This window comes from Chinchilla lanigera, unplaced genomic scaffold (genome assembly GCF_000276665.1).
Source record: "Chinchilla lanigera isolate Chin_1 unplaced genomic scaffold, ChiLan1.0 scaffold00031, whole genome shotgun sequence".
Lineage (NCBI taxonomy): Eukaryota > Metazoa > Chordata > Mammalia > Rodentia > Chinchillidae > Chinchilla > Chinchilla lanigera.
This window is the reverse complement of record NW_004955432.1, coordinates 17,700,340-17,714,836: the sequence shown is the minus strand read 5'-3', so window position 1 is coordinate 17,714,836 and position 14,497 is coordinate 17,700,340. Positions and strand designations below refer to the sequence as shown.

Below are 14,497 nucleotides of genomic sequence, written 5' to 3'. Positions count from 1 at the left end.
GACACACGGCTCCAGGAAGGAGGCTGTAGCACTTTTCCTGGAAGGAACGACTAGCTCCACACAAAGGAATCAGACATGCTAACATCCGGAGGATTCTCCTACCAAAACCTCCTGGAGAGACGCTCCCTAGAATTCCTGCTTCCCCATAATTAATGCTATTTAGTGCTCGGTATATGAATGGGCATCCAGGGATTTCCAGATGTTTGAAGAAACTCTCTAACATGAAATGAGAAGAATAGGGCCAATATTTTGGGAAACAAAAGGGAAATGATAATGTATGATAACCTTTGCTAAGTGCAGGTTTGGAGCTGCGTCTATTGATGAGCAAAATGGAATTAACCAGAGCAATGCAGCAAAGGACAAAGTCCGAAGCTTCCTTAGAGAAACTGGAGACTCTGGAGATACCAACTTCATCAAAAAAAGGCCTCAAATGAGTGAAGGTAGACACAGGAATTTAATAAAAGGGTACTTCTAGTTCTAGAAGGCAAGACCTACAGGATATTTCCTCAGGCAGAAAAAACACTGAAGGAAAGGCAACTATGAACATTACAAATGACTTTCAAAAAACCCAAGAGAAAAGTGGACAAAAAATTTGAACAAGTACTTCAACAGAGATCATGGATAGGTGGTATATGGACACATGAAGAAATGTTCAACACCATTAGTCTTTAGGGAAATACAAAATGAAACCACAGTAAGACAACGATCACACCACACACCTGTTTGAGTGGCTAAAGACCAAACAAAATAAAGCAAAGCAAAACTCCCAGCAGTATCAAGTATTACTAAGGATGCAGACACGCGGGGCAACTGTAGCCAGGATAAATTGTTGGTGGGAGGTAAAATGCTACAGCCAGTTCTGCAAACACTTTGACAGTACCTTACAGAGTTAAAGGATACTTACCACATACATAACCTTGCAACCCCCCTCCTAGGCACACATCCATGAGAAACAAAAACTTTCTCCTTACAAAGATTCTTACAGAAATGCTTATAGCAGCTTTATTATCATTGCTGAAAACGAGAAACTACTCCAGTGTCTCTTAGCTGTGAGGGGATAAATAAACCATGACACACGGGTAAAATGGAACATTAGTAGCAGAAGGAGTGAATGCTTCATGTGTCTAACAACACGGGTGGTGTACTTTTAAGTGACAGGAGTCTCACTCAAAAGGCTACATACCATGGTTCCGCTTATATCAGATTGTGAGCAGAGATGAAACAGAAAGCAGGTTGGTGATTCCAGTGGCAGGGCAGAGGGTGGAGAGGAACTGATCTCTGAATACATAGACACATGCGGGAAGCGTTCACCTGAATGCTGGTAGCGTTGCTTGACGGTGTGCCTCGCCAGAACACATAGAAGTGTACGTGGGAAATGTACATTTTGTCCTATCTTAATCTTAACTTTCAGAAATAAAGGAGAAATCAGTGAGGTTCCAGTGTGAGTGGCTCCAGAGCGCGAGGCTGCTGAGGTTAACAGGAGCCGGGGCTGAGGAGCGGAGGAGCTACAGGCAGAGGGCAGCTCCTGCCTTGGCCAGGAGCGTGTGAGACAGCAGGAATCCGGGGTTAATACAGCCAAGGCAGTGGGAATTTTGTTGCTGAATAGTATTCCACTGTGTGAATATACCAAGCTCATCTATTTGCCAGCTGTAGGCCACTTGAGTTTTCAGGTTTTGGCTTTCATAAATAAGATCTCAGTGCTCCTCCGCCTTTGGGCTAAGGTCGAGTGTATACACAAACTCTCTATCAACATTCACCTGGCTCCTCAAACACCCGAGCAGGAAAGCTGAGAATCTGCGTTCCGCACACTCGACACAGTTGATGTCCTGAACTGCAAATCTGATCGTGCTATGTCCTCATTAATATTCTTCGGGGGTTCCTTATTGCCTGCAGCACGCCCTGCGCTGTGACTGCGACTGCATATCAGAGTCACCTGGACACTTTACAAGGTGCAGTATCACCCTCCCTGCAGAGATTCCGATCTAACTGACCAAAGGACGGAGGTCATCAGTGTTTTAAAAGATGTCTGTGGTTTTATTTTTTAAGGCTTAATTTTGTGAATGGCAAAACATAATTAACATAGCACATAATTCACCCATTTAAGTATATGATTCAATGATCTGAGGTGTGTTCCCTTATTAATTTTTAAATTGTGGTGACTGTATAACATAAAATTTGCTACCTTAACCACTGTATGTGTAAAGCTCAGAGGCATTAATTACATTCACGGTGTTGTACAGACATCACAGTTATTATCTCAGCCCCATGTGAGTCTAAGACTACGTATCCAGCTCTACAGAACTAAGTCCAGTTATCAAAGCAGACCGACACCCCACGGAAAAAAGTCTCCTACTTCTCAGACTCCGCTCCTAGATTTTCTGCCTTGCATTTTCTTGGATCTAGACATATCGAATCGTCTTTAACCTTTTTTTTATTTTAAAGAAAAAAAATAACAAAACAACAACAATAAAGACAAAAACAAAACAAAACAACACAAAAACAATAAAAACGATCCAGAATTTCAAAACAAGATGATAGGAAATTAACAATGGTTGTTATATTACGGATTGTTATCTTCAACGGAGTTGCTCAGGTTACCAGATGTAAGAATGCAAGATTGATCAAATGATTACAAAGAATTAAAAATAATTTTAAAAAAACACTAGAACCAAAAAGAACAGTTAAAGCTTAAATTTTTCTTGACCAATTTTGCATGCTTATATCTGATAATCTGAACAACTACTCTGAAGACAACAATATGCAGTGTGACAACCACTGCTGAATTCCTACTATCTTGTCTAGTGACGCTCTGTACAGAATCATCTTTAACCTTTGAAAGCTCCTTATTCTTGCCTAGTGCCATTTTGTCTGTTTGAAACACTGCTCACACTGCTACTTCTGGTAAAATGCCATGCTCCCAAAGCCAGACTCAAGTCTGACCGTTGTGGAGTGTTTAATGCATCCCCTGGCTTGTTAAGCTGCTCCTCTCTGTTCTGCAGCCTCGTTTATCAGCCCCTCTCGGGGCTTTTGAGCACGGCAAGTTCCTCCCTCTGTACGGTCTCCACACCAGACTAAGACCGTATGAGGGTGAAGACAGCGCACCTTACAGCCTGTGGCCCATAGTAGAGGCTGCTTGATGAACAAACTGAGAATCAGTCCTCAAATACCTAAGTGGAAGAATTCAAAGAGTGGGATGGCAAAACGAGGGGAGCAGGAGCAAAACCAGATAGTGATCTAGCCTGGAGCATGCGCTGGTCAGAAAAATGTATCGGTGAAAGAGGTGGAGGTGGCAGAGTTGTTGGAGGTGGGGTCTTCATGAAGTATGGCCAGGGAGGCGGGTGCGGGGCTTGGTGATTGACACATAAACCTCTGCCTGAGTTTTTGAGCGAGACTAGCACTACCTCACTGCTCATTCACTCTGGATTCTGAACTAGTCGAGAGGGATACTGAGAAACCAAGTAGAAATCTAAAATATAGTATCAGCCTATCGATGGTAAAGCTGGAGTACACTTAACAATGTGCTTTGCGCTTTTTTATCACTGAAATGCATTCATTCATTCACCTGAGTTCAGATTTGAGGTTGTCCCATGACAGGGGTGAAGCAAGGAATCTTAAACAACTGTAGTAATGAAATAGGCCACAACTACAAAGGGGCTACAACTGGAAAGGAACAACAACAAGGTGAAACCCCGATCCTCAGTTATTCTCCAACGGGGTAAGACTTCCGAGGTATGTAATAAAGTTCTTGTTTTGTGGACCAAGGCAGGGATATTGGGTAAACAAATGACGCTGGGAAACCTGAGTATCTGCGTGAGAAAGAACAAAGTCGGTTCTTTACCTTATACCATAAATAGCTCAGAATGAACGAAAGATCTAAATTTAAGAACTGAAAACAGAAAGATCTGGAGATGAGTTCATGGGTGTGGCACTAAATACACAGGCAATAAAAGAAAAAAGAGGCAAATAGAACCTTATCAAATTTAATACACTGCTGTACAGCCAAGGAAATAATCGAGGATGGGAGAAATATTTGCTAACCATAGTTCTGATCGGATGTTAATATCTGGAATAGATAAAGAACTCCCACAGCTCAACCAAAACAGAGTCATGTGCCACATAACGATGTTTTGATCGATGCAACCCAACATTACAAGGTGGTTCTGTGAGGTCACACTGCTTCCGTACATTCTGTAATGTTTTCACATCAAAACTGGCTCAGGAAGTACTTCTCAGGACCTATAACTGGCAAGCCACGTGTGGCTGCAAACCACCTAAAAGGTGGGCCAAAGATCTGAATAAGAGTAGCTGAAAGCACATGAAAAGATCTTCAACATTCTTAAGTAGTTAGAGATGCATCAAAAGATTGCATCACACCAGTCAGCCCCTAACTGAAAAACAGAAAATTACAAATGCTGATTATCAAAGGATGTGGAGAAACTGAGACCTTTGTAAACTGGTGGTGGGAATGAAAATGGTGCAACTTCTGTGGAAAACAGTAAGAAAGTGCACCAAAATGTTAGAAGCAGAATTACGATATGATCTAGTAATGTCAGTTCTAGGTATATACCTAGAATAATTGTAAATAGAATCTGGGAAAGACATTGGCACACTCGTGTTTGTGAGAACAGAAGGTCGAAGCAAACTAAATGTGCACTGATGAAGGCATAAAGAAATGTGATATATATACAAAGGAATATTACTCAGCTGTATAAAATAAAGGAATCTGCTCTTACTCTCTAACATGAATAAAACTTGAGAAAATCAAGCTAAATGAAATAAACCATTCACAAAAAGATAGAAGTTGCATTTATTTATATGAAATATAGTCTACAGTAACCAAAAGAGAAGGCAAATGGTGGTTTCCAGGAACTGGGGAAAGGGAGAAAAGTAGATTTTGTTAAGTGAATAGTCTCAGTTTCATAAGACAAAAAAAGCTCTGGAGAGCTTTCACAACCACATGCACAACTAACATTCTGAAATCAATGAACAAATTCTTCTTTCCCCTCCCCTCGCCCCAGTCCCTAGAAAGCCACTATTCCATCCTCTGTTTCTCAGAGTACAGAGGACTATACTATAAACTTAAAAATGGTAATGACAATATATTTTGTTGTTTTTCTTTTACCACAATAAAAAAGAAGAAAAGCATGCATCTTCGCGTAACCTACAAAGTAAGTAGCATCTCTAGTTCATGGCTTAGAAAGCCAAGACCTAAGTATGTTACACCATTAGCCTAAGATAACACAAGCAACGTGGAAGTTAGGGTTAGTGCTCTTAAGAGTTACGTTATACTTTAAAATGCTTCTGGATAGAGGGGAAAGATATAAAGACATTTTTCCAATAATTAATAAGGAAGCTACCAGAGGCACAGTCCATGCTCCGAGTCCAGCAGTGTATTGCCTCCTGCTGGACACACGGCCAAGTCCACCGCACCTTTTGCAGCCTCCCTTGTACCTCAGCTGGAACCATGCGACTCACTTCTGGCCACTAGAAATGTGATTGGAAGTGATGCAGCCAGTACAGTCAAAAGCAAAGAAGTCTGAATGGATTCTCCATTCTCTCAATCCCTCCCCATTGATTTTTGCAGAAGACACACAAAGCTGCAATACGAACTTGTGAATTCATGGGCCTGGTCTCCAGACTCTGCCCCCAGCAGACATCTGACCCACGTGAGACAGTAGTGTGAGCGAGTAGTAAACTCTTGTTGGTTTAAGCCCCTGAGGTCTCTGGGATTGTTTTCACAGACTATTCTAGCCCAGCTTAACCACTACACTCATAAAGAATTCACACTGTCTACATCAGCTATTTTCTTGCACAATAACAAGAAGGAGATCCCGGGTTTGAAGAGGAGAAAGAGGGAAAGCTTGGTTTCAGGGGGGTCTAGGAAAGATGCAGCAGTGTGTAAGAAAGGTCTTGAGCAGAAATTTGTTTACCAGGAAAGTGGACCTGAGGCGGGCAGAGGGAAGAAACCCCCAAGCTAGAGGTCATTAGGGATGCTGAAGACAAAGAGCCCACTGACATGTTCCATAAGACTATTCCTGACTTTCAGAATTAGATGTAATCAAATAGAAACCCCAAATCAATGCAGGCCAGAGACAGTCTCAAAAATAAATAAATAAATAAATAAACCAAGCATTCTCTAGAAGAAAGAATTGCTACCCTGAACAGATGTTCCATTTAATTTTTACTAACAAGATAACATTTTTGAAGACACTGCTGAATGTACCAGTTTTGTCCCTTGTTAGTATAATCAGAAAGATATCACAATTCAACAGAGCTCTGGAGGTTGAAGTGTGTTCTTTATGATCTGCAGCTCTGATTAGTTCTATTTTTCTGCCTAAGGTGCAAAAATGCAAATAGGAACTGAGAGTCTGTGTAATTTCTGCTTTTAATATCATCACCATTAGAAAATCAAAACAAATATCCTCTTTGAATGTCACTAAAAATGTAGTCTGAAGTGCATGGGCAGAATCTGCTGTCACCCAATCTTCCACTGACACACTAACCTACTGATTGTCACACATTATTGAGGCACAAAAAGTGCACCTGTTGTAGAAAAATAAATATACACTAAATATGCCCAATCACTAGCGAGAATTTACTTTTGGTCCTGAGTGTCAAACCAAGGACCTTACATTGACTAGGCACTCTCTTTTACTGCTGAGCTGCACCCCAGTCCACAAGTGAATTGTTGCGAGCAGAAAAACATATATGTTCCAAAGAACAGTAGTAGAATCTGTTTTATGAAAATTTGGCAGAAACAGAGGGAAAAAAGGGATAGATAAAACAGTCCTCGCAATACTACTGACTGCTGAATTCCACACTGGAGGACATGGGAATTCATTATGTTCTTCTGTTTAGTCCTGTGTATATCTGAAATTAAGGATGACACATGGTAGAGGGATTATAAATGTACTGATAAAGTATCTTCACTCATCTGCACAAATTTACCAGTCCCAAGTCTCCTCCAAGACATAAAATAACTCTTAGCACAAGCCCCTGAACAAATGAAAGGTTAAACACTTCCGACATTCGACGGCACAAGATAAACATTTTCATTCCAAAAGTTACAAACAGAGGAATACAAAGGAATGGAACCAAACCAAGTCCAAAATCCAGCAGGACAAACATTAAGTCCTGTAGTTCCATGTCCAGCAACTGAAGAAATCTGTAACAAAATGTGAGCTCCAAAGGGCTTGTGCGGTTCCAACCCTTCAGTGGATTGACAACTGGTGGTCAATTTATAACCCCCGCTGAACTGAGTAAGTGTGGTGCTGGGTGTGGGAGGCCCACCTGAGGACTGTTGCCAGCAGCATAAGAGGCAGAACTGGAGAAGAAGAAGAAAGGCTGTTGGGAGCTGGTGGAAGCTATAAAGAGCTGTTGCTTCTTTGGAGGAGCTCATCATGCTGGCTTTCCTGATGAACTTCGCTGTTTTCATCCTCCGAGGAGCTTGGGACTTCATTCACACTGAGAATGGCTTTGGTTCACTTTGGGGAAGCTCTGGTCCTCACCTTGAGCATTGCTTCCTGGCTCTGAAGGGGAAGATGGTGCCCTGCCAGCCTCCTGGAGAAGCTTGCTGTGTTGGCTTCCCTGATGGAAACTTGTCTGTCCTGATCATCAGAGGAGCTCGGGACCTCATTGTTGCTGAGTATGGCTGTGACATTTCAGGGGAGCTCTGGTTCTTCTGAGTGTTGCTTCCTGGCTCCAGTGCAGATCCCTCAGCCTGCTAGCACAGATCCTTCATCCTGCTAGCACAGATCCTTCATCCTGCTAGCACAGACTTTCTCAGTTCCACCACTGACCTTTGGGCCTTCCCAGCACAGATCCATGAAACAGGCCTGCATGAGATATTGCTATGGGCTCTAGGCCTCCAGGTGGACTCGTGGGAGGCATTGTTATGAGCTCTAGGTCTTCAGCCGGATTCATGCAGGACATTTCTGTGAGATCCAGGCCCTTAGCTGGATTCCTTGGTCTTAGTGTGTGGACAGATTTCCTGCACTCTTTTGTATATCATTCTTTGGGTGACTATTATAATCTTATAAAGTATGTGTCCTGTATTATATTGCTCCCCTTGCAAAATAAGCCTCAAACCAACACAAACCCTATGGCACTTCTTCTGGGGGTTGTAGCTCCCACAGCTTCACTGCCAGGCCAGCTTTGCTCCCTCCTTACAGCTTTCCTTAGATGATCCACATTCCCAGCTTTCCCAAACTTCTGGGGTCACCACTGCACCTTTGTCTTCACACTCACAGCTTCACACACTGCCCTCTCAGGGGCACACTGCCTGGCCTCCCAGGCCTTCTAAAATCAGGGTGGAAGCATTTTTAACCCCACAACTCCTGCATTTTGCATGCACCTAAAACCAGCACCATGTAGATGATGCCAAGGTCAGCTGCCAGCTGGAGCACTAGCCAGGCTTTCTTCTCTCTTGGTTGTAGAGATTGAGTGCCTGGATTGCCGGGAACTCTGAATCCAGTTCTGAGGAACAAATTTTCTGTGCTTCCACCATTTTGGAACATGGCGCGCTGTGGCTTTCTCCTCAAAGCAAAATCTTTCACTTTTGCAGTTCTGTGGCTGCCCAGGGTAGAGCTTGCTGCTTCTTGTGACACCCTCAGGCCATCTTTTATATTTCCCTGTTCCTTCTCAGCAATCAAGATCTCCTCAGTTCTATCTTTGCAGTTCACAATTTTACTGAAGCTTCCTTTTTGGCCAAACTCACAGCATTTTAAATCACTCTGCTGGACTCTTTGCTCTTGATCCTCAAAATAAATCGGGCTAAAAGCCTCCAACAGTAGCCATACCACAGCCTCAGCATTAGACTGCCTTGAAATTTCTTCTGCCAGATTAATTAGTCTGCAACCCTTAATATTAGTCTCAGGCAAAGTCTCTGGACATGAGCAAAATACAAACTTTCTGCCAAACCATAAAACACATCATCTGGAGTTCAGCAGCCAGTGCAGTCCTTCCTCCCAGCAGAAACCTCCTGAGCCTGGTCTTTGCCGATTTTCTGGTCTTCTGAGCACTGACCAGAATCTGCCTCACAGAACAGTGGAAGGCATTCCAGCTCTCTTCTTTCAGGAGACATCTTTGAATCTTTCCCAACTCTTCCCACAAGCCATTCCCAAAGGCTCTTGAACCACATGGTCAGGTATAGTCCCAGCAGTGACCCCACTTCTTTGGTACCAAATTCTGTCTTACTCACTTTTCTCTCCTTGCTGAGACAAAACACCCAACATCCATAAGTTAAAAGAGGGTTGGTTTATTTAGCTCACAGTTTGTGGAGGTTCAGTCCATAATTAGTTGGCTGCAAGGCAAGGTGGCATGGCAGAGGGGTTGAATAGTTGAAGGAGGCAGAAGACAGCAAAAACAGCAACAGCAAAATGGAGGAGAACAACTTTTCTTCCCTTATATTGTATGCAGGATACCCACCCTTGGGTGAGTGTAGAACTTATATCATCTCAGTGCCCTCCTGTTGACAGGCTGAGAATTTTTACAAAGTAATAACCCTGGCCCCTTGCTGAGTCACTTAGTTAAACTTTTAAACTTCTCAAATTGACACAATGAACAACAGCCAGAGCAGGGCGGGCATGTCCTCTACACCCCAGGATGTAGAACTGAGTTACTCAGTTAAGTTTCTAGGCTTCTCAAGTTGACACAATGTACCAACCATTACATCTTCTGTTTAGTCTTGTGTATGTCTGAAATTAATTATGACACATGGTAGCGGGATTATAAATGTACTGATAAAGCACCTTCAAACATTTGCACAAATTTAAGGCCACCGCTTACAGAAAGACATTTTTAATCACAGTATTTCATTCTCTAACATCAAAAAATAATGATGATATTTTGCAAATAATAGGTTTCCTTCTTCAGAGCTCTTTACCATATGTTCTTTCTTCATGGAATATACAGAATGAAAGAGTCCTGCCGAGATGATTACTTCCTTCGATCATCAGGTACTACTTAATTAGCTACCTTTCTCATTGCTCTGAAATCTGAGTGTCATGGAAGAGTTTATCTATCCTTAGAAGTAACAATAATCTTGTGTCACCTTGAGAATTAGACTCAGTGTTAAAAATAATGGTTGAAACTGAAGGGCATCAGAAAGACCTATATTTTCCACATATATATGAACAAGGGAGGTTACTGCTTTCAGACTTACACATGCGTCTGGTTAAATTATCTATTGTTTCCAGAAATCATATCTTTTGATCATTTGTGGTTTAAATGTGAACATGAAAATAGCGATTTTTCCCTCCACTGATCGATAGTATCAATACAGAGTATATCTTATTTTCTAGAGTGAGATAGTTAGCATGCTGTAGGAGTAAATGAAATATGTAAACTGAGACAAAAGTAAACGTCTTCAACGTTAATGTGATGTTGGCTGTGCTATTATGAGCCTAATGAAATCTAGTGCACACACAAACACATAAGTGTCATGCTGGGAAATCAATGATCTAGTTCTCATCCTGACTCCAGGCAAAGAATATCTCATCAAAGCTATAAATTTCATGAGTCTGTTCCCAAATTTAAAACCCTTAAGGAAAATGACTTTCATGGCTCACCGGTTTTAAAGGGTTCTTGCTGCTTGGCTTTGTAACTAGGAAATTAATAGTTTTTCTCAAACGAATCAAAATGATACCAGAGTTGCTTGTGTTTTCATGCTGCTGCTGTTGTTAGCACTTAACTTCCTCTCTAGATAGGAGAGCCACGGATTCCACACTGAATTCACCACGGGGAGACGTTTATTACCTGTGATGATCGCTCGGGATAGGGTGGGGTGGTGATAAAATTTACTCACTCATGGCTATGTAAAAATTGTTTTCTTGAGGTAATGTGAAATGGAGTAGTTTTCTAATCAACTTTTACTATTCAGAGTGAAACTTATTTAGCCTAGTATTGGGAGGAAGTTGCTTCAGTCCCAAGCGATATTAGCATGCAACCAACAGAAATGTGTAGAAGCCTTGGGCTCCTATAACACTGATGAACTGTCATGAAATTAACTGAACTTATTTTTTCTTTCTCAGTAAGCTTTGGAACAAATCTGAAGTCGGCATGCAAGAGGATATTATATTTGTAGGGAACAGTCTCCTTTTTTTTGTTTTGCATACAATGGATAAAGAGCTTCAGGTTGTAGCATCTGGGAAAAATCAAAACAATTTATAATGGATGCAAGAGAATACAGACAATATCAAATACTTCCAACTAGTTAAGCTTGGAGAAAAACCATTACTGATTGTTTTACAGAAAGTCCATACATACACAAGTAATAAGAATATCATTATTGCGTCTCATGAAGCATTAGAAAAGCAAAACTATCTAGATTCACTTCATTTCATCTGGATGATCAGAAAGTTACAAATGAAAAATCACTACAGGGCCAGGGAGATAGCTCAGTGGCACAGCATCTGCCTGGCAAGCACAAGGTCGGGAGTTCAATTCTGGGTACCAAAAAAAACTTCACTACACTCTAGGGAAAGTATGTCTTATTCTGTTTCCTGTGGAAATAAAACTCAAAGTGGTGTACAGATATTTAACACTAAAATGGAGTACACATTTTTCCTCTCAGTCAAGCTTTCTAATCCCTAGGAAAACTGAATTTACTAGAAGATAAAGCTGTGAGTTAAATTTTAAAATTGGGTTTGGGTGTATTTTTAACTGACAGGCAATTAAAAAATAGAACTGAACTATGAAATCATTTAAAAAATTAATTACATTGAATGTTTTCAAATAAGGCCACAGAAGCATGCTTTTTAAAGTATATGCTTAAATTTATAAAAATTTATAGATTTATAAAAATTCCTGTATGTGTAGATTTTTCTTATTTCATTACCTTTTGTACACAATAATTATTTCTTTTATATTGTTAAAATACTGTATTTCCCTGAAAATAACACTGCGTTTTATATTTTTTCTCCAGCAGATGTAAGAGGGCTTATTTTCAGGGCAGGTCTGATTTTTTCACGTACAACACTCTACATTTGTTCATGTTCAACAATCTACCTTTATTCTTTTATTCATGTACAAAAATCTGCATTTGCTCATATACTAAAACCCACATGTAAATAGTCACGTCATCTTCTTCTGGAACACTGTCATACTCTCCAACCCCAAATTCCAGGCTGGATCTCTTGCAGCTCCATTTCCTGTAGAACCATTGGCCCTAATCTCCCATGTCCAGCGACAGAGCTCTCCTCAAATGACGCTTCCTGTCCATGTAGCCTGCGCGTGGTACGTTGGCAACACAGCTGTCGGAGATTTTATCCCATGACGTCTTCACCCAAGTCAGGACCTGCTGCAGACCAGGCTTCCCAAATTTTCCATTAAATCAAGTGTTCATTGAAGACTTACGAGACAAGAGTGGCAACAAAAATGACAGTTAAGAACACGGTCCGGATGGAAGTGATGAAAACTCTCAGGCATCACAATTCAGAAAATGTTTATTTCACACCAGGACGTTAGCATGCCCATCACAACACATGGCGCGTTGAATTATTAAGATTTATATTCAGGTAAGAACTATGTCTGTTCATTATCAAGTGTGCGTGTTATTTGTGCTCTGTGTCTGTACTCCAATGACCGCTTGAGTTCATGTTTCCATAGGCATTAACCTCTCTTCCAAAGGGGCCACTTAGGTATACACAAATACTTTCATTATTTAGATTTTTAATTCGGTGTATCTGTTGTGTGATGCAACAAACATACTGAATGTGTCTGTCCGGCCAGTGAGCTCACTTGGGCTTATTTTTGAGATAGGGCTTATATTACAAGCATCCTGAAAAATCACGCTAGAGCTTATTTTCCAGTTAGATCTTATTTTCCAGGAAATACAGAAAAAGGATTAAACCCTAATTTTGTGACCCACACTACACAACTCTGCGTGTGACAGATGGCTCTGGAAAATAATAGCAAGTATGAAACTTTAACTTTTGTTTGAACAGAAAAAATAATTGGCTACAGTTTTTAACTATTATAAATTGTTAAACTATCCATGTACAAATCTTTGTGTGGACACAAGATTTCACTTCTTATGTGTAAATATCTAGTAGTGGCATTACTGGGTCACATACTAAGACACGCTTAACTTCATAAGAAGTCTTCAAATTCTTTTCCAAAATGATATTACTTATACTGCCATCAAGCGAAGAAAGTCACTAGGTACGTAGGAGGCTGCCATACGTGTGAAATTATGTGACAGTAAAAACAAGGCAGGAAAGAAGGTAGTTCAGCGGCTGCAGAAAGGGCATACCTGCAAAACTCCAAGACAGAAGGTTCTGTAGTTGTGGGAAGGTTCTGTATCTCGACTGAAGGTTGCATGGATATATGCGTTTGTAAAAATGCATTCAAGTGCATTATTTTTTAAATGGGTGCAATTTATTTTATATAAATCATATCCCAATAAAGATGCAGAGTAAATACCTGCTAGTAGCATTTGTTTAAGCCCAAAAGTAAAGTTGAGACCCCTTATTGCAAAAGTATTAAGACTCTCAGAAGAGTGTCTGCCATTGAGTCATGGTAACAGAATACTACATAGCATATAGTTGGCCCCAGCAAAAGTTTGATGACTGAATTAAGAACGGGGCACATTAGTGCCCAGTGTCTATTTAACAGCAGTGACGTGCAAACATCCCTTTCTGCTTCTTCCGTTTGTTACCCAGACCTAAGGAAAAAAACATAACTCTGAACACCATCTTTTAAAATGCTATTTCCAAATGTGATGGAGACACATACTAATTCAAAGTTCATTTTTAAATTCTTGGAAGATATCGAGAAATACAACTCAACAGCTAACACGAAGAGAATACAATTTGGTGCAGCGGGCGAATGACACGGGTCGCACAAAATACACAGGAGCTCTCACTGCGCGGCATTCTCCACGGTCCGCTCCGGGCTTACAGTGGCGGCATTACTCACAGCTGGCGTGGGCCAAGAGCCCAGAGAGCTCATACCCTGGCGCCACCCGTTCCTTCCTGTCTGCACATGCACCAGGGCAGTGGGAAAAGGTCCACCTGCACGCCGGGAAGAGAGTTCTACTGCAGCCTGAACTCTGCTGCATCTCTGAGCCTCCAGCTTTCAAAGCTGTGAGCCAGATATAGACATGCATGCCTGGAATATCAGCATGCAAGAGGCTGAGGCAGGAGGATCGTCGTGAGTTTGAGGACAGCCTGCACTACATGGTGAGACCCTGCCTCGAAAAACAAAACAAATATCAAAAGTGGCCTGAAAGTAAATTTGTATTTTCAGCCACGCATCCTTGAGTGTTTTGTCTGCTGCTGCAGCCTGAGTTCATATGTAACATACTCCATATAATATAAAAATACATAATATGCACAATGTGATGTAGTTAACTGGCTTAGTGACAGTCGCATAGTAACCCTGCAGAACTGTAAGACATATATACGTGTGAGTCTTAAAATTTTGAGTAATTCATATAGAAGCATTTCCTAAAGGAAATTAAAGTCCTAGAATAAGAGATATGTATTGTAGAAAAATT

General features: G+C 41.1%; 1 protein-coding gene across 12 annotated transcripts in view; it reads right to left on the bottom strand.

The window, feature by feature from the left end:
- Positions 1-14,497, bottom strand: part of Phf14 (PHD finger protein 14) — a gene marked incomplete at its 5' end in the record, with an annotated part of 271,885 nt that overhangs the window by 92,270 nt on the left and 165,118 nt on the right. The window contains 1 exon segment of one of the 12 annotated variants that reach the window (XM_013515976.1): positions 12,317-12,349. Coding sequence (XP_013371430.1) covers positions 12,332-12,349 — 18 coding nt within the window. 12 annotated transcript variants of the gene reach the window in all.